General features: G+C 43.0%; 1 protein-coding gene and 1 long non-coding RNA gene across 10 annotated transcripts in view; one reads left to right on the forward strand and one right to left on the reverse strand.

Moving 5' to 3' along the window:
* The window catches only part of LOC147632106 (protein TIC 22, chloroplastic-like), a 117,633-nt gene extending 103,843 nt beyond the window's left edge, over window positions 1–13,790 (reverse strand). For 2 of the 9 annotated variants that reach the window (XM_086808731.1, XM_086808734.1), the window contains exons 1-2: window positions 13,678–13,781; window positions 13,063–13,601 (exon numbers count right to left, since the gene is read on the reverse strand). In XM_086808731.1, coding sequence (XP_086664857.1) covers window positions 13,063–13,599 — 537 coding nt within the window. In that variant the 5' untranslated portion in view covers window positions 13,600–13,601; window positions 13,678–13,781. Of the gene's footprint in view, window positions 1–13,062; window positions 13,652–13,677 lie in introns of those variants that run through there. The other 7 variants (XM_086808730.1, XM_086808729.1, XM_086808727.1 and 4 more) reach the window with 6 other exon arrangements.
* LOC147632105 (uncharacterized) overlaps window positions 1–22,257 on the forward strand; it is a 188,095-nt gene that overhangs the window by 107,947 nt on the left and 57,891 nt on the right. The window lies entirely within an intron of this gene.

Below are 22,257 nucleotides of genomic sequence, written 5' to 3' on the forward strand. Positions count from 1 at the left end.
GGTGTAATATGTGATACATAGGTGATGGCGAGGCAAAAATACCTAGGAGCATGATCTCCGGGTGTGAGTGTAAGTGAGCTAGCCGCTCCTAGATATGGTGCTGATGTCAAGCCCGTATCTATGTGATCTCCCTCTGATGTAGTCTGGGAGTTTGGTAGCCTGGTGCTCTCGGTCTCCGTCTGGCTCGAAGGTCCGCAGCACGCTGAAGTGTAACCCCCTCCTGTGTCAAGATAGGCACTGGGATAGATCTCTGGAAGAAATCAGTGAGCTAGAGCTGTCGCCCACCTCTCCCTGTGGTATGAGTCCGTAGCAGTGTCTCTCTGTGGCAATATGTCTCTAGCAAGAACTGGCCAAATCTGCGTTGGTCTGCGGACTCCATGATCTGGCGGAGTGAGGGATGTGCACTGAAGATGGTGGTGTATCTCTCTCTAATGACACTATATGCTCTACATCTGCATACATAATGTTACTCACTCTCAACCTCCTCCTGGCATAGTCTGCATATCCTCTCTGCTCTGGGGATCTGTGCTGCCCTACCTGCCTCAATCTCAAGCTGGTGTGATGACACTCTGAGTTGGCCAATCACCACTCAAGCACTGTGAGGCATGTACACATCCATGTATCCAGGTCTCTGTATGAATCCATCCGCTGAGATACGCATAAACTGATCTCTGTAGTATATCATCTTCGGCGGTAGAGGCTGACTGGGTGTAATCCAAGTCTCTTGAGTGTATCACTGCCATAAATCCTACCGAAGGACTCTGTTCCTCTCACTGTGAGAGAGCTGGATGTGTGGTGCATGTATATCATACTGGAAAGGTGGCAGGTGATCTATGTCAAGACCATGCTGAATGAGCCACTGCATCATCTGTGAATACCATGATCTCCTATCTCCACTCTCTGCGAGCTGCCTGGACACCTCAAAAGCTCTATGTGAGAGTCGATCTGATGGCATATCTCTGATCCTCTGTATGAAGCAGATCGTCTGGAAGAGGGCCTCTACTAGCATAGGAGGTGCAGCAAACTCTGTCCGGACAATGTCATGTGGGACGGAGGGTTTGCTGCGGATCATCCGTGAGAGCATGAGAATCTAAGGCCTCTCTATTTGAGACCATGTGGAGGTGGCGAGCCCAGGTGCCCATACTGTTGCAGCATACATCAAAGCAGGGGTGAATAGTGTGTCAAACAGCCACCCCTTCGTGCGGGGCTCCTGGAAGTGTGCCTGGTGACACTGTCTCTCTAGCATGGCCAGAGCTGCATACCCTCGTGTGAGTCTATCCCTGGTTGCCTGTGCCATAGTAAATCTTCCTGGCGGAGTCGTAAATGTAATCCCCAAGTATACATATGAGTCTACCACCTCTACCTGTCCTCCTGCTAGTGTGAAGATGGCCTGTCGTCGAACCGGCCCTGAGGTGTGGAAAATCATGGCCTTGGTTTTCCCAAGGTTCACTATAAGCCCCCTCTCTATGCAGAAGTCATCGAGTGCATGGAGATGGTGTTGTAGTCCCATCCACGACTCAGAGACCAGAATAATATCATCTGCATATAGCATAATGTGGACTGTGGTACCTGAGATGTCTACCCCGTCCCCACCACCGTGACCAATAAAGTCAGCCACCTCATCGATGTATAGCCCAAATAGTGTAGGAGAGAGTGGGCATCCTTGCTTCATACCTATGGTGCTAGCAATAACATCAGATAGCCCCCCGAGGCATCGTATGCGCTCGAAGACCTGCTCATATAAAGCATAGATGCCCCAAACCATCTCTGATGGGATCCCCAATGACTGTAGGCGCTGGAAGAGTCTCCCTCGTGGCACCGTGTCAAATGCTTTGCGGAAATCCACAAAGCAGCAGTATAGTCTCCTCCCACACCCTATCCTGGTCAATCAGACATCTCAGAGTGAATATATGGTCAATAGTGCAGAAAGCTCGTCGGAATCCAGCCTGCCCTGGTGCTCGCAGTCCCTCCTTCTCTACATATGAGCTCAACTCTACCTCAAGCACTGCGCCATAAAGTTTGGCCAATGTATGACCAATCATGATAGTCTTGTAGTTGCGGGGGTCTAGCATGTCTCCCGCTTTGTGGAGAGGCACGATGGTGTGCATAGTCCACTGAGCTGGTAGGCCCTCCACTAGTGCCCTATTAAAGAGGTGAGCAACAAAGGGTCCCAGTGTGTCAACTGCATAAATAAGATGCTCACTCTGTATACCTGTGTGGTCAGCCGATCTCCCATGTTGTAACCGGCCGATAGCTCTCTCTACCATCGAGGCGATAAAGAAAGTAGAGGTGGTAGGGCGCGATTCCTGTGGCTGTGGTATGGGCAGCTGCTGAGGGATATGGTAGAGGCTCTTTGCATATGTGTGCGCCATGTGTGTGGATCCTCAATCGGGGTACGAGGGCGAGGCTCTCTCATCCTACGCCATGCAGTGGCTGCATCTCTGCTCATGAGTAGGTTGTATATATCCCAGTACTGTGCCTCCTCATATGCACGCCTCTTACGGCGTGTGAGGATCCTCATCTGTCGGCTTGCCTGTCTCTGTGTAATGGTCCCCAGTGCTCTCTGGGCACGGAGGTGTCTATGTAGCTCTCTGCACTCATCATCATATCACCGATTCTGGGGCATGCCCCCAGATCTATCTGTGTGTGTAATGTGTGTATGATGGGGGAAGCTGCGGGTGGCGGCCGTATGTAGTAGAGATGACAGCTGGGTGGTGACTCGGTGAGTGTGTCTAGAGGTGACAGGGGATCCATCTCGAATAGCCCATCATATACATGATGCTCATATATGTCTGCCAAGTCATGGGTGAAGTAGAAAGTTGTATGCGATGCCTATGTGGGCTGTGTGGGTGCTGGTGTGAAGCTCGCCAGTGACAGTAAGAGGTACGTGTGATCCGCACCAATAGGACAGGGGGGGATGGTGAAAGATGTCACTGCCTGTGTGGTCTCCATGGACCCCATGATGTAGTCCACTATGCTACCACCCCCCCACCGCCCCCCGCGATCGTGGAAAGCATGTCAGTGCTCCTGAATCCTGCCACTGTCTCATCCCGTTATAAATAACGAGATGGTGTCGCGCTCCCAGCTCAAGTAAGTGATGACCATATCTGGTGTTATCCGGCCCCATGTCCTCTGACACCCTGCAAGCTCCCGTGTCCTCCACCTCTAGTGTGTGCATCACCTCGGGGTGCTCGAAATCATAAATGTCGCACCGTCGGCTCTATGTCCGTGCATTGAAGTCCCCCATAAGGAGAACCCAAAAACGTGTTGTTCAGCCTCTTGGGCCTCCTGCAACCAGCCCACGTGTATCCAATTGAGAGAGAGAGAGAGAGAGAGAGAGAGAAGGAGCAATCATGCGCCGCCTTCCACAATGAAGAGAGAGAAAGATGGAGCAATCCTGCAGCAGCCGCCTTCCACCAGAGAGAGGGAATCGAGAAGCGTGCTATGCAATCCTGTGATTCCTGTAGGCGATCCCGCCAGCCCTTCCAAAGAGAAAGCACTCATGCAGTTCTGTTGTAGCCGACCTCTCTCCAAAAAGCGTGGACAGCATGAGTTCAGCCCTGTGCGCCTGTAGTCCGCCCCTTTCCAAGAGAGCCTCCCACGCCCTATTCTGTCCTCTGGTTCTCCTGCAGTTCTGCGCTTCCTGCAGCCGCCTACAGCCCAGCACCTACTTCCAAGGGAGAGAGAGCGAATGCAGTCCCCTATGCAGCTTTGTGCCACCTTCTGCTTTTTTCTACTAAAAAAAACTAAAAGCAATAGCAAAAAGCGCATCCTCCAAAATATTATTTTTTTTGAACCATCAAAGGTTATAAAACCTTAAACTTTAATTCTCTTTGTTCCCTTCACACTTGGGGTTGTCCACACATGGGTTTCCTTATCAACTCCAAACCAATGCCATTCACACTGTCCACCATGTCCCCGTGCCCACCTGCATACTGTCCAGAGAAAAACACAGGGTCGTAACATACCCCCCTCTTGAAAAACAGCAAGCATCCTCGATTGCACTCAATGGTACAGTAAGACATCTTATGAGCAAAGAATCCCCATATGACAAAAGCAATGGCCCTCAAGTGTATCTGGGTGATGAAACAATCATCCTGCACAATATGGCCACACCGTCACGTCAAAGTGACAAACAACTCTTGCTTGTTTCTTCAGAGCTTGCAAGCAAAAGTCTAAAACCAAGTGGAAACACGTAACCTGTGTTAGCCAAAAACAAAATCATGCATCATTCTACATATGACAAACATATGCATGACACATATATGCATTCGCAAACAATATGCTCCTCAACATGCTCTACCTACTCCAAAATAACAGTCTCAGGGCTGCTCAGAAGCCTTACGCCCATGGGCATCCCGCAGGACCCACAACTGATGGTACAACATGAGCATATGAAAGCACTCAATGCATCCAAACAATACATCCACTAAGTACTTCCCACATATGTCTCATGGCCATCCCGCAGGAGCCACACCAAGTGGTGCATCCATGAACATAATAAAGTACTTGATGTATCATACCAATATACATGCATCACACGACACAATCCAAAGTATTACCCAATGTATTCTCAAGGATACCAGGATCCAATGGCACCAGAATACAATAAGACCTCAAAAAGTGTATGCATACATGCACAAATAGAGTTCGATACATATATCCATGAACCAAACCAACTCTAGGACTGCTTGCAAGACTTATGCCCTTCATAGAGTCTCGAAGTGTTAGCTCAGGTTGCTGCAGACTTTGAGCTCAACCAAACCATGCCATTCCAAAGGAGACCAACTCCACAAATAGCATCAACTCAATATCCAATTGACCGATCCTATGGTCAAGAACAGCCAGAACCATATAACAAAGATCAATGTCCCAATCTTCCTCACTCATACCTTAGTTCCAAAGGCAAAAACCATCTCTGTTACCCATAGATGTACACAGAGTTATCCAAAGTTGCAGTTATAGTTCATGGTGCGGCCGACTGTGAACCATACCCAACTTTTCCATCTCATGTGACTAGTACACAATATCATAGAAGTCCCATAAGCAGATGTACTGTCAGCCTCAATACCTTCGGGTGAATACAAAGATGTCACCAAGCGACTCCTAGATGAAAACTGAGCCTGTCTATAACAAGGGAGCGGGGGTGCTACCCACCTCTTGAGCATATCAAGCGATGCTTCAGACCCCAGCTCTGCTGAGCCTAAATGAGCCGTAGCAAGAGTCGGCTCCAACTCAAAGGCATCAAAATAAAGCTGCAATACCTTAGGTGAATTTGCTAAGTCACCCTCCTCCATCCACTTCGCGTCCATCGGTGAAAAGTTCTTGAACTTCACAAGATAGCGACAGGAAACGTTACCTTGTACCTTTCTTTCCTTGTGTGCCAATATCTGCTTGGAAATAAGAACCTCATCAAGTTCCTCCACTTCCGTCTAAGCCTCATCTCATACATCCACAGGCACCCAGAACGTGCTTGCACTCCACCCAAGTGGTAAGCACAAGTCCCCGATGAAGCATAGTAGGCCACCACTGCTAAACATAGAAAGAAGCTGCCTTCCGAACCCATGAAGCCTCCGTGAAGATACCACTGGTGACAAAGTGTCGCAAGCCATAGCCTTCAACCCATCTCTTGCACCATAACACTTCAACTGCTTCGTGTTCCTAGCTGACAACTTCCTGTCCTTGGTGTCTTTTCTCTTGAGCTTCATCTTCAGCTTTCCTCTTCACCTCATATATGCAAAGACACACAATCCTGCATCGTCTCCTGTACTTGAAGCTTTTGTGACTCTCATGAAACAACCATGGGCTTGCCTCCTTGAGAAAGTCGACGATGTCCCGGCAACGAAACCATGAAACCGACCTTCAGAAACTTGACAGGCGGCCGATTGGCCCCAAAACACAGTGGCTCCCCTTGCGGTATTTCTTTAATTGATTATATGAGAGCTTTGATTGCAATAAGGCTGGAAACTCAGCCGCCGTCACAGTAGAATCCATGAAGCCTGCAAAGACCTTGCCATGGCTTCTTGTCCACTCGGCATCCACAAACAAATCCGGCCATTGTTCACATCAAAAGACTCTCTCACATGAGTCTTGCATTCAGAAGCTTTCCCCCACGATCAGGGTTGCCACAACTACCCATAGTCTCTCACCCTATGAGTAGCACACATCCTGATACTTCCAGTGCTCTTGTCTCACAGCAAAGACTCTAATCTATTTCCAAAAGAGAACTCTCGTTATTAGAGCACAGCATACCATAGAGAAGGCACACCTGTACAACACCTCCCTGCTTTCCAAAGGTCTCCTTCATCTCTACCAATTCCTCAACCCCTTTCCTAAACAGCGGTAGGGCTGTACCAAACCACATGTCCTTCCCTATAACCACAGCTTGCATGTAACCTCTCTCCTCAAGAAACCTACAACCTGTTTACATGAATCCAAAGACATGTTTCCACATGAAACCAAAGACCTATTTCCACCTGAAAAACCAAAGACCTGTATCCCATAGAGCATAGGCTTGTTTCCTGGAAACCAAAGTCCTATTTCCTCTCGAAACCAATGTCCTATTTCCATGAGAAATCCACAGATACACCATCCAAGCACGGTGCCAGAACCAAGGTTGTTTTCCACAGTAGCACTCTGTGCTTTTTCCATAAAAGAAAGAAACCCACACGGCTGTACACTTCTTGGAGCCGCCTACAGCCCTGCCTTACGACAAGCAAAAGCTCCTGTAGGCTGTGCGTGTACTACAGCCGGCTTTTCCCAGAGAGAGGAAGCACACGCTTCAGGCTCCAACCTTGCCCGCCTTGGTCCAACCCACGCAACTGTGCCAAGAAGGACACAGAGAGAGAGAGAGAGAGAGAGAGAGAGAGAGAGAGAGAGAGAACCCAAAAACGTGTTGTTCATCCTCTTGGGCCTCCTGCAACCGGCCCACGTGTATCCAATTGAGAGAGAGAGAGAGAGAGAAAGAGAGAGAGAAGGAGCAATCATGCGCCACCTTCCACAATGAAGAGAGAGAGAGATGGAGCAATCCTGCAGCCGCCTTCCACCAGAGATAGGGAATCCTGCAACCGGCCCACGTGTATCCAATTGAGAGAGAGAGAGAGAGAAAGAGAGAGAGAAGGAGCAATCATGCGCCACCTTCCACAATGAAGAGAGAGAGAGAGATGGAGCAATCCTGCAGCCGCCTTCCACCAGAGATAGGGAATCGAGAAGCGTGCTATGCAGTCCTGTGATTCCTGTAGGCGATCCCGCCAGCCCTTCCAAAGAGAAAGTACTCCTGCAGTTCTACTATAGCCGACCTCTCTCCAAAAAGCGTGGACAGCATGAGTTCGGCTCTGTGCGCCAGTAGTCCGCCCCTTTCCAAGAGAGCCTCTCACGCCCTGTTCTGTCCTCTGGTTCTCCTGCAGTTCTGCACTTCCTGCAACTGCCTGCAGCCCAACACCTGCTTCCAAGGGAGAGAGAGCGAACGCAGTCCAGTCATCCACTTCCTGCGCAGCTTTGTGCCACCTTCCGCTTTTTCTACTAAAAAAAACTAAAAGCAATAGCAAAAAGCGCATCCTTATTTTTTTGAACCATCAAAGGTTATAAAACCTTATAAATTAAGGTCCTTTTATACGAAAGGTTATAAAACCTTTAAACTTTAATTCTCTTTGTCCCCTTCACACTTGGGGTTGTCCACACATGGGTTTCCTTATCAACTCCAAACCAATGCCATTCACAGTCCATCATGTCCCCATGCCCACCTGCATACTGTCCAGAGAAAAGCACAGGGTTGTGACAGAACGCCTCACTTGTATTCCCACCTTAGCTGCAACTCCATGCATACAGTGATTCAAACTAGACTGGTGATTATGACACTCGGCAATCTACCAATGGGAATTGTACTTTTCTGGGCAGTTCATGCATATCATGGTTAAGTAAAAAGCAACCCATTGTTGCCACATCTATCTGTGAAGCTGACTACAGGGCAGCCTTCACTACTACAGTAGATTGTATATGGCTAAGAAGCTTACTTGCAGATCTTCGTGAGTGTCAACAAACACCCACCACCATACTCACTGATAGTAAGAATGCTATGGCCGTGGCACGGAATCCAGTTTTCCATGCTCGTACCAAGCACATAGAGATACATTATCACTATGTCAGGGAAAGGCTTCATGCAAGGGACATCAGTTCGACCTACTGCCCTACACAAGACAATGTTGCAAATCTGTTTACCAAGGTGTTGCCTCCAGAGAAGTTTGAAGCTTTCTGCAAAGCTTTAGGCTAACTCTTCTACAATGAATGATCTGCTACCTTGTACAGGTTCACAACATCACTACAGGGGGGATTTGAAGGCGTCTTACAAATCTTACAGCTTAGTAGTGCTCTATGTGAACATGGGCTTACCACGGGCACTTTTTCCCATTGGATTTTTCTCCCTGTATGTCTAGTATGAAAGGACACTACACTTTATATCTTGTACTTCATTTTCTTATCACTTAATATACGTGCAAGTACTTCTCCCACTCCTGCTCCCAATCGTGTTGCTTCTTGTGAGTGTGTGTGTGCTTCATTGCTATCCATACCCTAACTCTAGCATCCAAGAGGGCCAACATATATGTCATTTTAATCGTGATGTACTTCTACCCATATGATTATCATTGCATAGGTAGCTTTCTTTTTCAGTTTTCCATGAATAAGTATTCTCATGGATTCATTTATACAACTTTTTGGTCTCATAGACCCACTGCATCTTTTCAAAGACATTGATATTACTCTCTCTCTCTCTCTCTCTCAACAATATATACAGCCAAAGCAACATGCAAGCAATCAAAATTTCTTGGCAGGACAAGTTTCAAAATTCCTCAAATGCAACCACGGGCATGTAGCCTACTAATGAAGGGTTTTGCCTCCCAATATACTAGGTTCGATACCCACCAACCTTTGGCAGCCAGGAAAAAAGTATAAGAACTAGAACTTGGAGCACAGAGTGCTATTGGCAGTGTGGACTTCGAAGAGATGGAAGGCTTGGAGAAGATGGTGTTGTCGGCTGCTTACAGAAGTGGGCGGCTGGACCAAACAGAGGCGGCAAGACCAAAACAGAGGCGGCTAGACTAGTTCAAGAGGCGCTGCGTTTTATTGACTAAAACGCCAAAACTGCTGGCCGACTGCTGGTCGGCCAGTTCTTCAAGGAGTCCAAAGGCCTATATAAGGCATAGGGTGCTCATTGTGTTGTTCATTCATTCCTTTAAGGGATGGGTCATAGTTAGGGACTGTTTTGGTGATGTTCACCTTTTCAAGAAGACAGCCAAGGGCTGTAGATTTGTAGGTACCTTTTTGTACCATCAGAATATACTGAATTTCCAGCATCTCTCTCTCTCTCTACTCTATCTTCATGTCTGCGTTTTGCATCAGCATGTTTCCAGTAGTGTTTAGGGCTGAAAGAAGACCCCCAGAGCTTCCGCGTGTTACAATGGTATCAGAGCATCAGGCTCAGCAAAGCTAAACACTGAATCAGTCCCATATGATGGTGTACAGGTCCAAGGTACAGGAAAGTTCACGGATACGAAGCCCAAGGCAAGGAACACAGAAGCAGGAAGAGCCCCCAAGAGGTTTGTTGGTGGTGTTCCACAAAGCCAAAGGGGATGGCAGTCTTGTGAGCCAGATAGGTTCTCGAAGCAACGGTCCCAAGGGAGGATTATCCTCCAACGGGTGATGTGAGAGTGCCAGACTCATTTCTCAGGAATGAAGACCAAGACAGTGTTCAGAGTCAGGGCAGGAACGGATTGGGGACTAGATGGAACAGATGCATAGATCTTATTCAGAGACAGGTGGTTTTGGAGACCGGGCCGGGTTTTCAGAGAAAAGGGTTGCCAGGGATGGATGGATGACAGAGGGACTCCGGGATTTGAATGAGATGATGACAGTCATCCAAGAATAGGTTGGAATACCGTCATCAAGTTTAGCAGAGGGGGATGTCATGTGCATAAAATGACATGGACATTCTCAGATGCTGATCCAAAAGAGGCAGCCAGAAAAAAAGTATAAGAACTAGAACTTGGAGCACAGAGTGCTATTGGCAGTGTGGACTTGGAAGAGATGGAAGGCTTGGAGAAGATGGTGCTATCGGCTACTTACAGAAGTGGGCGGCTAGACCAAACAGAGGCGACTGGACCAGTTCAAGAGGCGCTGCGTTTATTGACTAAAAGCCAAAACTACTGGCCGACTGCTGGTCGGCCAGTTCTTCAAGCAGTCCAAAGGCCTATATAAGGCATAGGGTGCTCATTGTGTTGTTCATTCATTCCTTTAAGGGATGGGTCATAGTTTGGGACTGTTTTAGTGATGTTCACCTTTTCAAGAAGACAACCAAGGGCTGTAGATTTGTAGGTACCTTTTTGTACCATCAGAATATACTGAATTTCCAGCATATCTCTGTCTCTCTACTCTATCTTCATGTCTGCATTTTGCATCAACATGTTTCCAATAGTGTTTAGAGCTGAAAGAAGACCCCCAAAGCTTCCGCATGTTACAGAATTGTTCATTCACTCCACTAGGGAGTGGGTCCTTAATGTAGGACTGTTTTGGGTGATTACACCTTTTCATGAAGGCAGCCCATGGCTATAGATTTACGGTACCTTTTTGTACCATATGAATATACTGAATTTCCAGCTCTCTCTCTCTCTCTCTCTACTCTCCCTTCTGTCTGCGTTTTTGCATCAGCATGTTCTGAGTGGTGTTTAGGGTTGAAAGAAGACTCCCAGAGCTTCCGCGTGTTACATGGTCCTAGGCAAACACCTTCACCACTTGAGCTATCACCTCATTGGCAAGTACGTGGCAGTTTTTAAAAACATTTTGGGCCAAAAAAAAAACCTAGGCTAGCCGTCATCGCCGATTTTAGTCGACTTATGCAAAGTGCGAACATAGCCATTCCTCTCATTGATACAGACATTGCAGCGAGAGATGATGATGCGGTACCAACCATTACAGTCACCGCCATTGCAAAGCTAGAGCTAAGAGTATGGTAGCGAAGGAAACATGTTGACAGATGGAGCTCTCATTTTGGTAACTGTGTTGTTGTTGAATGTTCAAAATAAATTGTTTTTCTATTCATTTTTCTGTATATATATCTACACTATATAGTATATTTTTTATGTTTTTATGGACCTTACATATTTAAAGTACCTCAAAATCTCAACCCGTACCTGAATGTGTGACTTACCGTACCTTACCGTACCTTTCCACCTTGACATTGACCCTAAACCTAGATGGTGCACAGAAACTTGTCCCTTGGAATAGGGCTCACAACATGCTCTTGGCCCATCAAAAAAGGGGACTTACTATCCTAGAAGTTGCAAAAATGTCCACGTGGCACCCTAGGACAATGGCGCACGTGATAAAGTATCCTCCCTCTGCCTCCAAGTAGAGACTGGGAGAGCTGAGAACATCCCACTAGAGGAGCAAAGTATGCACCATAGGGGAGGTAGAGGACGAGTCCCACTATATGTTCAGATGTCCAGCATATTATGAGATACAGGGGAGATTTCACTGCCCCTTCCGAGAGGGGTTCGTGTCACTAGCACGGGTGATGCAATATGAGGACCAGAGATGTCTGACGACGTACTTGATAGAGCTCATACGACATAGGGACGGAGTATTGAGACGTTGCCCAAAGATCCAACACTAATTTCTTCATAGCACAAGCATCCACATCAACCACCCACGCCAACAGCGCCACATCAACATCAGCTCATACCAGCACAAGGGCCACATTCGTCCTAGAGGAGTCCTAGGTGGGCAGGTCTACTCCATCTTACATGCGATGCACCCCCAACCCAGAGCACCAAGGATCTCCACCATAGAGACACACCCATGATATTCTCCGGCAACATGACATGCCCTCACCATAGTAAAATCTGCCATCAGGTGGCCTTAGAGTCAGGTTTCAGTTTTCAGTTTTTTAGTTTTTCCATGGCACTGTATACCCATGGTATCATTGTACCATTCATGGTCTCATAGGCCCCTCGGGTCTTTTGTAGACGTTAAGGTATCTTTCGTTCTTTCTTTCTTTCTACTTGATGGAGACCTGCAGACATAGAAACCTACGACGAGAGCCAAGCCCACGTCTAGGTCACCTCAAAACCACCCATCACAAGCTTCTTCCGGGTGACACAAGGGCAGCACCAGGAATCGACCTCAAGGGCCACTCGAGCTTGAAACCCTCCCTGGAGGAGCAAACGACATACGCAACCAGTAGTCGCACCATCACGACTCCCAAGAATCACCCTGGACAAAGCCCATCAGTTGTTGCAGAGTGCCAATCGCCCATGGCCCTCTGGGCGAGGCAAGGACCTCTATGCAGCAACAAGATTCTACACAAACACAAGGATGCCCCTGACCCTCCCTCCCCTCTCCTGGGAAAACAGTGGATATAGCAAGCCTCTTTGAGGTCCTAGATTCACCCATCTTGGACATTTTGGATGCATGTTGATGACGTCTACCTACTACTATATGTCATTTTAATCGTGATGTACTTGTACTCATATGGTTATCATTGCATAGGTAGCTTTCCATTTCAGTTTTCCATGAATGAGCATTCTCATGGATTCATTTGTAAAACTTTTTTGGTCTCATAGACCAACTACATCTTTCAAAGACATTAATATTACTTTCTTTCTCTCTCTCTCTCTCTCTCTCTCTCTCTCTCTCTCTCTCTCTCTCAACAATATATACAGCCAAAGCAACATGCAAGCAATCAAAATTTCTTAGCAGGACGAGTTTGAAATTCCTCAAATGCGACCATGGGCATGTAGCCTGGTAATGAAGGAGGGTTTTGCCTCCCAATGTAAGAACCTGGGTTCAATACCCACCAACCTTTACCCATCGAACTCATTATAACTAAATAACAAAACTATAATAAGACCCTCAAACATAAGTCATTGCACTAGAAAGAGAGAAGCACCGCATAGAATTTACATTGTAAAGAGAGGCATAAGAACTCTAAAAAGACAAGCAAAGCAGCTCCAAGGAACGATTAATTATTATTAAGCTGTTATGTTGTTTTTTTAGATTAAGAGAGAATACCTGTTGAAGGAGGGCCTCGGCATCGCTGCGTCGGAAGCAGAAGATGCCCAGGGATTTCTGGTTGCTGGAGTCAGAGACAAGCACAAACTCGCTGGAATTGTTGCAGACAGCATAGACAGGGATGCCATCCAGCTTCTGCGAAATTTCTTCACTGCTGAGGGCAACATCAAATAGGTGCTTGCCTTCCCTTCCAAGGTTCATATTACTGCTGGACAAGCAGGCATACAAAGGCCTTTCCTGGCTGCCTTTTATTTGTAATGATAGTAGCTTTGTGAGATCCAAAGCACGATGCAGCTGCTTGCCTGCACTGGCAATGATGGTGCCACGTTGCTGCAACCGAGAAGAAGGCCATTGTGATAAGCTTGCCCATAGTGGATTTTCCAGCATGTGTCTTGCAGCAGCCCTGCACTGCTGCTTCCAGGATTCAATAACCTCCCCTGCAAGCCTTCCTGCCTCGAAGCGTTGCAGCATTCTAAAGTCTGGACCCGAGTCCATATTATGAAAGAAACCTTGCTTATATTTATGGCCATTATACATGCCTGCAAAATGAAATGGAATTTGTCAAATGATTTCTTTATTATCAAGGTTCAACAACCAAAAGTCTAGGCACAACACCTCATGTATTTATGAGCGTGTGTGACAGAGAGAATCTTGTTAGTGTGAGTGTGCTCTATTTTGTAAGGTGCCCTATATGCGGAGTAACCTGTGTGTGACGGTTAATGTTGTTAGTGTGAGTGTGCTCTATTTTGTAAGGTGCCCTATATAAGGAGTAACTGGTTACTCCTCATATAGGAGGGCACCTTACAAAATAGAACAGATCCGTCACTCACAACGGCTACTCTTCATATAGGGCACCTTACAAAATAGAGCACATCTTTCACCTACCATAGTGACAACACGAGGGTGGAGCATCAACCAAATTTTTTTCTACTAAAATAGATTTCATCCATTACCACCCATGACAACACGAAGATGGAGCATAAGCAAATGCTTTTTCAACACCTCCCCTCAATGTTTCCCATAGGCCTTCCAAAGTCTACACACTTTGTTTTCTAATCTAGGTATCTCAAACCCAGGTGGTTGCACCACATAAACCTCCTCCTCCTTGAGATGACCATTCAAAAATGTTGAGTTCACATCCATTTGCATTACCAGCCACTTATTATGAGTGGCCAAGGCTAGTACTGTGTACGAATAGTGGTCAATCTGGCTATGGGTCTTAGTCGAATCCTTCGATCTATGAAAAACCCTTCGCCACCATGAGCATTATAGAGTTAGGTTGTGAACCCATCTATTGTCATCTTGGTAATAGTGATGCATTGGTGACCATGCTTTATAGGTACCTAGATTACTTTGACCATGGTTATGCTTATGTGTGGGTGGACCTTGGGTAGATACTCAGGTAAGTGCAATTCCTACTTATGGTTGATTCATAGACGCACCTACTTGCATACTCTCATTCTTCTCTTGAGACCATCTCTCCTCTTTTATGCTTCCTCAAGCGTCTCCCAAATCAAATCAATTTTGTAATACTTTAGAGGAAGCTTCAAGTGTGTGGGTAGGCAATGTAGCTACATCCACTTAAAACGCTTCTCTCTTCATTCCTTATCTTCCATCCATCTAGGTGCCAAGGCAAGCCCTCCTTAATGTCTAGAAAATAGAGGAACTTTTCAAGGACTTCCTCACTTTTTACTTGAATACCTTATTGTATATCAACTTTGCCTTGCCATCCTCCTTTTCCTTTCTTTTCCTCTTGTAATCATCCTTACAATCACCAGAGAGTTAGTGAATAGAACAAGAAATGATCTACAATTATATGTAAGTTTATGATTAGAGAAATATAATAAGTAGCTACCTCTGACATTGTAGTGGCCAATTAAATAGTTAAGGTAATAGTTGAGAGTTGATTTTAAGTTATAAATAATTCCATAAGAAATAAAATTTACCTTCCTCACTTTCTACTTGCATGTTTGCATGTTATGTTATGCATATCATCTCTTAAAACAAACTTGTCATCCTCTTTTTCTTTATTTCCTCCTTAAAGCCTCCTTAGAGTCTATAGTGATTAGGACTTAAGATGATCTATACAACAAGTTAAATTTTTATTTTTTTTTAAGGGGAGAAGGGGGTGGGGGTGGTGTTCAAATAGCATTTACATCCAACATTATTATAGTGTCCAATCAAAGAGATCAATAAAGATCCAAGGGTTGAATTTGAGCTATGGAATAATTCCATTAGAAAGGCTTCCCTCACTTTCTACTTGCATGCCTTGTAGTGCATATCGCCTCTCTAATAAACCTTATCATCTTTCTTTTTTTCTTTATTTTCCTTATGTAAGTGAATCACCTTATAGTTACTACTTAGAGAACATGATATAATCTATGATTACATGTTAAATTTATGAAGGGAAAAATATAATCTACCTTTGGTATCTAGGCTACGTTGTAGCGCAATTTATGAACTCCCTCCACTCTACAATGTAGCTAGACTACATCGTAGCACAATTTGTGAACTCTCTCCACTCTCTTTGTACTCACTCACTTCTCCATCCAACTGGTCAGGAGGCCATTTACTACATGATGTTATCTGGAGTCCCATAGAGAGCATTATACACAAGAAATCCATAATGTATTATCCTCATGCCAATGGTCATGTATTATACAAGTTCTTGAAGAAAATGAAAATTGAACTAACTAGGATCAGAAGTTGTACTCTGCACTTTAGGCTTTCCGGGTTGCTTATAAGGTGGCAATTGGACATACTTCTTTTTTGTTGGTGTATGGTTTAGAGGCTGTGTTGCCCATGGTTTGGAGGTAGTGCTATCCATGGAGTTTGTCATTCCAAGTTTTAGATTGGCAGTTACTATCCGACTTTCTCCGAAGGGATCCATGACTCAACATCTAGAACAACTATTAACGCTGGAGAGAAGCGACTCTGAAGTGCCTGGATTATTGATGTTATCCAATGACATCGTCAGAAGTTTTTTATGGGGACAAAAATACCAAATTTTAAAATACTTGATATGGGCAACCCAGTGTTATTGTTTATTAATTCTAGAATGGGTCCACGCCTCAGAAAACTATTGGGGGGATAGGGCCATCTTGGCTATACATAAAGTTTAGAACAACGAGCACATTTGAATCGACAACATTAGATGGTGTGAAGGTGCCTAAGCCAATGAATGGTTTTAGATTAAAGCCTTATTTGGCAAGCTTCTCATTTAAATCACCTTTGTAAGCACCCTTGTATTCTATTTTTATTACATCATGCCACACCACGTCATATGTGTGCCTTGGGTTGTGCACATATCCCTTTATGCATCATTGTTTATTATAGTATGATATTTTCATAAATATTTTGGTTGTTTATCATCTCTAATTGTGCTACTCTTCAATTTCAAAATTATGATTTAGCACATAAAGCCTAGTTGCCCATTATTATATCTTTCCTTCGGGTTTGTTTCATTCATAAATTTTCATTTTGTGCTTTCATTCTCTCCTTTCTTGAGCTTATTGCTTACTTACTTTCATACTTTCTATCTCTTTATTCACTCACATTTTTTATTCACTCACATTTTTTACTTACTTTCATACTTTCTATCTCTTTATTCACTCACATTTTTTATTTCCTTTTCCAAAAATGGTGAAATTTGAGACCCTCAAAATAGCATTGGATTTCAACATACAACGGAGTTTGGCTCGAGAAGGTGGATCTATTGCAGTTTGCTTCACTTCCATGGTATCCCGAACACCATAGAGCAAATGGCCCATTGAGGTGCAAAAGAATGGAGTTATCATGACATCAACTTAGGGAGATTTCAGCTTAAGCCCTGAGTATGTATCAAAAGTCTTCCATCTATCTCTAGATGGAGCAACAAATATTCATTTTACCACACGAGTAGGAAATGGAGTAGTTCTTCAATTCAAAAGGAGTGGCTAAGGAGTACGAGGTATCTAGCCATGAAAATTCTTACAATAGGATCCATTTCAAGTTTTGATTAAAATGATAATGTTGACACACAAGACCACTTATATGTCAAAGAATGCATTGAGAATGTATCTATATGCTACCATTTTATTTAATCAGATGCATAGAGAGTTTAAGAATGTGTCAACCCCAGCTCAGGGAGGAAGATAAAGATTGGGGCATATATGTTTTTTGCTACTTTCAAGGTAACATGCCTATCTAGAAAGCCACAATTCTATAAAAAGATGAAGAAGGGGCAAGAAATAGTCTCTCTCTAGTAGTAGACAATAACAAAAAAGACCCCAAAACATTAAGTCTTTGTATTACCAACAGCAAGAGCTAGCACATTAGGATAGAGCAAAGGTAGAGCTGGAACAAGTGCCAACACTCTAAAACAACGTTGCCACCTTGGAAAGTCATGAGGCAGGCCTTGAGGCAAGCTCTCTAGCAAGATGTTGTGTAGTCTAATACAGATAAAGATAGAATACAAGAAGAAATCCTAGACTTCCAATAGAAATTTACATGTGTTGAACTCAAATGCTAACGTGTGCTCACATAACACTTATTTACCATGAATCAGCATGAAGCTACAGTTAATGCAAATAGTGTAAAATGCAAAGCTGGATTAATACACTTTATTTTAATAGATGATCTGGAGGTATATGTGATATGATCTATGGAAATGGGAGACCTATGAGGCTCCTCCCCAAATGATGATGCAAGATCTCTATGCTAGAGACATATAGCATTTTCGACTATTAATAGGTCTAGAGTATAGGCCAGATGCACTTGCCTTGTAGAAACTAGATGATACATCTGAAAATGTGTGGATCCGAAGGAGTAGGAGGATCTAGAGACATCATTACCAATGCAGTAGCAGTAGCTACCCAGCATAGCACCGAATCTGATCCAAACTCGAGCCTTACACCTAATCAACAGGAGGCACAATCAACAACATGACAAAGGCAAACAAGTTGTTATAAATCATAATGAGCTGATAGCAAAATGTAAAAGAGGAATTATTGTGATCCGAGCGTAGGCCAAAGCATTTCAACATAATACTCAATTGCTATGAATGATGAATTGAAATTGGCGAATTTCGTTAACCTGAACCTCCAAGCATGGAAGTTATTCTTATCAAGCTTCTCAGCCACAATCTGGGTTATCCCATCATTTGACATTTTGCCAAACACACAATTTTACGAGAAACAACACTCTGGTTTGTCCTGCACAAACTGCTGTATTTTCTGCAGCGGTACTGTAGTACTCTCAAATGTCACAACCAGTGACTTCAATGTGCATACATACACCCAATGGCAACTGTTGACCTCTTTGCAGCACCCACAGTGTCTGCACAGTCAATCTGTCTTCCTGTAGTTCTTAAAACAGAGTTCTGTAGAGAATCAGTGACTTACCCGCAGTGCTCGAAATCGCTTGCTTTCTGAAAAATGGAGGTCCTGACGCGCCCGAAACGCGTTTTCGGCCCTAAAAATTCTGTCCGACTTAAACGTTGCCGGTGCCTCCCGTAGAGCTCCCGACAAGGGTGTAGTCCTCACCAACACAAATAGGGAAGAGTAGTTGAAGCTCTTACCCTCGTACCGCTTCCTGTGGTTCTCTTGCTTGCAGCTCAGCCCTTAGCACGAACCAGGCTCTGATACTATGAAAAGATGCAGGGGAGAAGAGAGCTTAAGCTCTTGCAAGCACACACACACACACTCACACTCACAAAACCCTAATAGAGAACACACAAGGTGAGAGGCTGAAAATCTTCTTCTTCTCTACTCAACACTCAACACACCATATACAAGATAAGAGTACACATAATATGAAAGGTACTCAACCAATACATACACGGGTTCTCTATAGTGTGAACCCGACTAAATGAGCTGGCGCTATAACTATGCCAGTCTCTAGAATGGCTGTCACAGAGCCTGTCATCCCACTGGCCGCATATCATCCATGATCTCACCAACCATGCCAGTGGTGTAAGTGTGGGGCCTATCCCCCAGGCGGGTCATCAGTGTCCACCGCCTCACTAGACGAGCTCGATATCTCAACAATTTATAAGCAGGTAGTGGGCATGATATACAACCAATGCTGAGAGTTTAAAGCAGGTTAGCTTATAGGTGTGCAAAGGTAGACTTCTATTTATATATATGTAGAAGACGGTAACTATGGAGGCTCTGAGTAAATCTAAGCATGTTAAAAGAGTAGAAAATTGAAATATTTTTTCGAGAGGAAATTTTTAGAGAGAGACATCATATAGCCTATGGGTGTAAACTTTTACCCACGTAGGCATTTGTTGTTATTAAGCAAATGCTTGTTATCTAATATGGATAATGGTGGCGGGAAGAAATTGTAGCCTGTATCATGTATATATGTGGTGGTGGCAAAAAATCATATGTTGATGTTTGATCCAGATAGCCATTATCATGAGCTTAGGTGATGGTATGTCTAAGAGTAGTGTAGGAATGAGCTCTGGTTACAATTATTTAGAGGACATGCAAAGGATACTGAGAGATAGTATGTCTAAAGGTAGTGTAGAATGAGCTGTGGTTATAATTATTTGGAGGATATACGAAGGATGCTGAGAGATGCAATCTTCACCCCCGCGACATTATCTTTGTGTGCAAAGAGAAAAGAGAGGAGCTTGGGGCTTCTTCAATGGTGGTAAAGAGAAGCTTGGTGTGCGAAAGAGAGAATCTTGGAGCTTTCACGAGATGATGACAGATTCAAGGTCCCCTATGCTGGAGAGAGCATACTACTACACATAGGCATGGTAGAGTCCAAGTTCACATGTACCCTCCGATATAGATGGCCCCACCATGTGTATTTGCTTGTAGTTCTTCAATTTTAAAATTTAATTGTAGAATAAAATTCAGGGTTGGCGAATCAATCAACTCATGGTCTTCCAAATTAATGGAGTCTTGCATGTCTGGATTAAAACCATTGGATTATCTCATCTAGCTCTTTTGCTATCATAAAGTTTTGGCATCTACTATGTAGCAATATTATTTATGATACAAAGAATACATGGATACATGGAAAAGATTTTTTTTTAAAATCTCCTCCCAAATTTGCAGTCAAAGGTTGCGACGATGTGTTTTTCATGTCCTTATTCCTAAACCTATGTCACCTATTCCTACGCATGTTTTTTCTTTAATTCTATGATTTATAAGAATTTTTTCTAATTTTTTGAGATTTTATTGGCTATCATCTTCTATTTAGAATGATTTTTTACAGATTTGTTGATGATATAAATAAAAAACTTCTCATAAATAATCTTAAAATATTTCAAAGCTAAGGAAATTTAGCCCCCTAAAAGTTGATGTTTTACATCAAAGTTGATACATAACATCGACTTTTCGGCTAAGAGTTAATGTTTACGTCAAAGTTGATGCAAAACATCAACTCTACCACAAACCTTGATGTTTTGCATCAAGTTTCAGATGCTCCGGAGAAGAAAGTTGGAGAATCAGAGATCGATTTTCACAAGCATTCTGCTTTAATGATTTTGATTGCATAAGCATGCTCAAACGACCTGTTCCACAAATTTTGCATACCAACACGAACATGGTCGTATTGGCAGATTGCATCGAAACATGATTCTGTTGGTACTCAAAATTTGTGGAGCAGGTCATTTGAGCATGCTTGTGAAAATGGAATCATTAAAACAGGTTGTTTGTAAAAATTGACCTCGGATCCTTTAACTTTCTTCTCTATAGCATTTGAAACTTGATGCAAAACATCAAGTTTTGTGGTAGAGTTGATGTTTTGCATCAACTTTGATTCAAAACATCAAGTTTTATGAAAGAGTTGATGTTTTGCATCAAGTTTTGTGAAAAAGTTAATGTTTTGCATCAACTTGATGAAGTTGATGCAAAACATCAACTTTTAGCCTAAAAGTTGATGTGATGTTTTGCATCAAGGTGATACAAAATATCAACTTTTCCACAAAACTTGACAAAAATATGATCTTTTGTGGAAAAGTTGATGCAAAACATCAAGTTTTGTAAAAAAAAGTTGATGTTTTGCATAGAAAGTTGATATTTTGCATCAACTTAATGAAAAACATTAAGTTTTTCATAAAAGTTAATGTTTTGTATCAACTTAATGCAAAACATCAACTCTTAGCTAAGAAGTTATTACTCTACATTAAGTTGGCCATAAATATTGTAGTTAAAATATCCTTACCATGTATATTAACCAACAAGATTCGAACCTAAGTCCCTTCCTAATATTTTACAAAAAAGTAATTTGAAAAGTATAAAGTTTTTTTTCTTAAAGTGAGCTTTTTATGCTTTCTAAATTCATTTAATACCCTTTTAAATCCTTTTTCTTACATCAAGGACACATCTTCTTTAAAAATGAGTGTAATTTTTTCCAAAATTAGACAACTTTTAAATATAAGCTTATTCATGATATTTTAAAATTCATGTATATGTAACAAAATCTCCTTAGGAAAGTATATATTATCAATTAATAAATCTCCTTAGAAAAGTATATATTATCAATTAATAAATTGTGATACTACTCAAGAGCTTCAAAATAGATCTTGATACTACTCTCACCAAGAGCCAAATAAGGGTTTATTATTAAGATAATAGCTATATCAAGATAACACTTTTGTAATATATTTATATAAATAGATATTTTTTTATAGTTGCACTCTATAGCACATCCTTAATCATGCTAACATGGCAGATGACCCAAGGAGTCCAAGCTTCAAGTGTACTTAGAGAAGGAAAAAATGTATTAGTGGATAGTGAAGAAGAGGATGCCTCGTCTACCTTCTCAGGGAAAGGCACACTGACTAGTGATGGTGATGGTATAGATAGTAATGATTATGAGGAACCATAACTATGCCATAAGCTATATGTCTAAAAATAGCTTCTTTTTATAGTTATATCAAATTTTCTCTAGATTGAAGATGACAATGATAAACAATGTCTCTTTTTTGAAAACTTATTGCTAGATTTTCTATTATATTCTCAAAAAGTAAGAAAAAACAATTTTTTTTTCATATCAATTTTTGTAAGAAACGTGTAAAGTGGCCAAAATATTATTATTTTTTAGTAGTGTTGTACGCATGCGTCGACCACTTTTCAAAAAGAAGTAAAACGTGAACTTTTTTGATAGAATCTTTAAAAGATGCCAAATGTTTCTCATTTTCAACCGGAGAAATTTCTTATTTTTTTATCATAATTAATTTCATGCGTGATTATTTTT

This window comes from Cibotium barometz, chromosome 14 (assembly GCF_041138505.1).
Source record: "Cibotium barometz isolate CiBa-2024 chromosome 14, ASM4113850v1, whole genome shotgun sequence".
Lineage (NCBI taxonomy): Eukaryota > Viridiplantae > Streptophyta > Polypodiopsida > Cyatheales > Cibotiaceae > Cibotium > Cibotium barometz.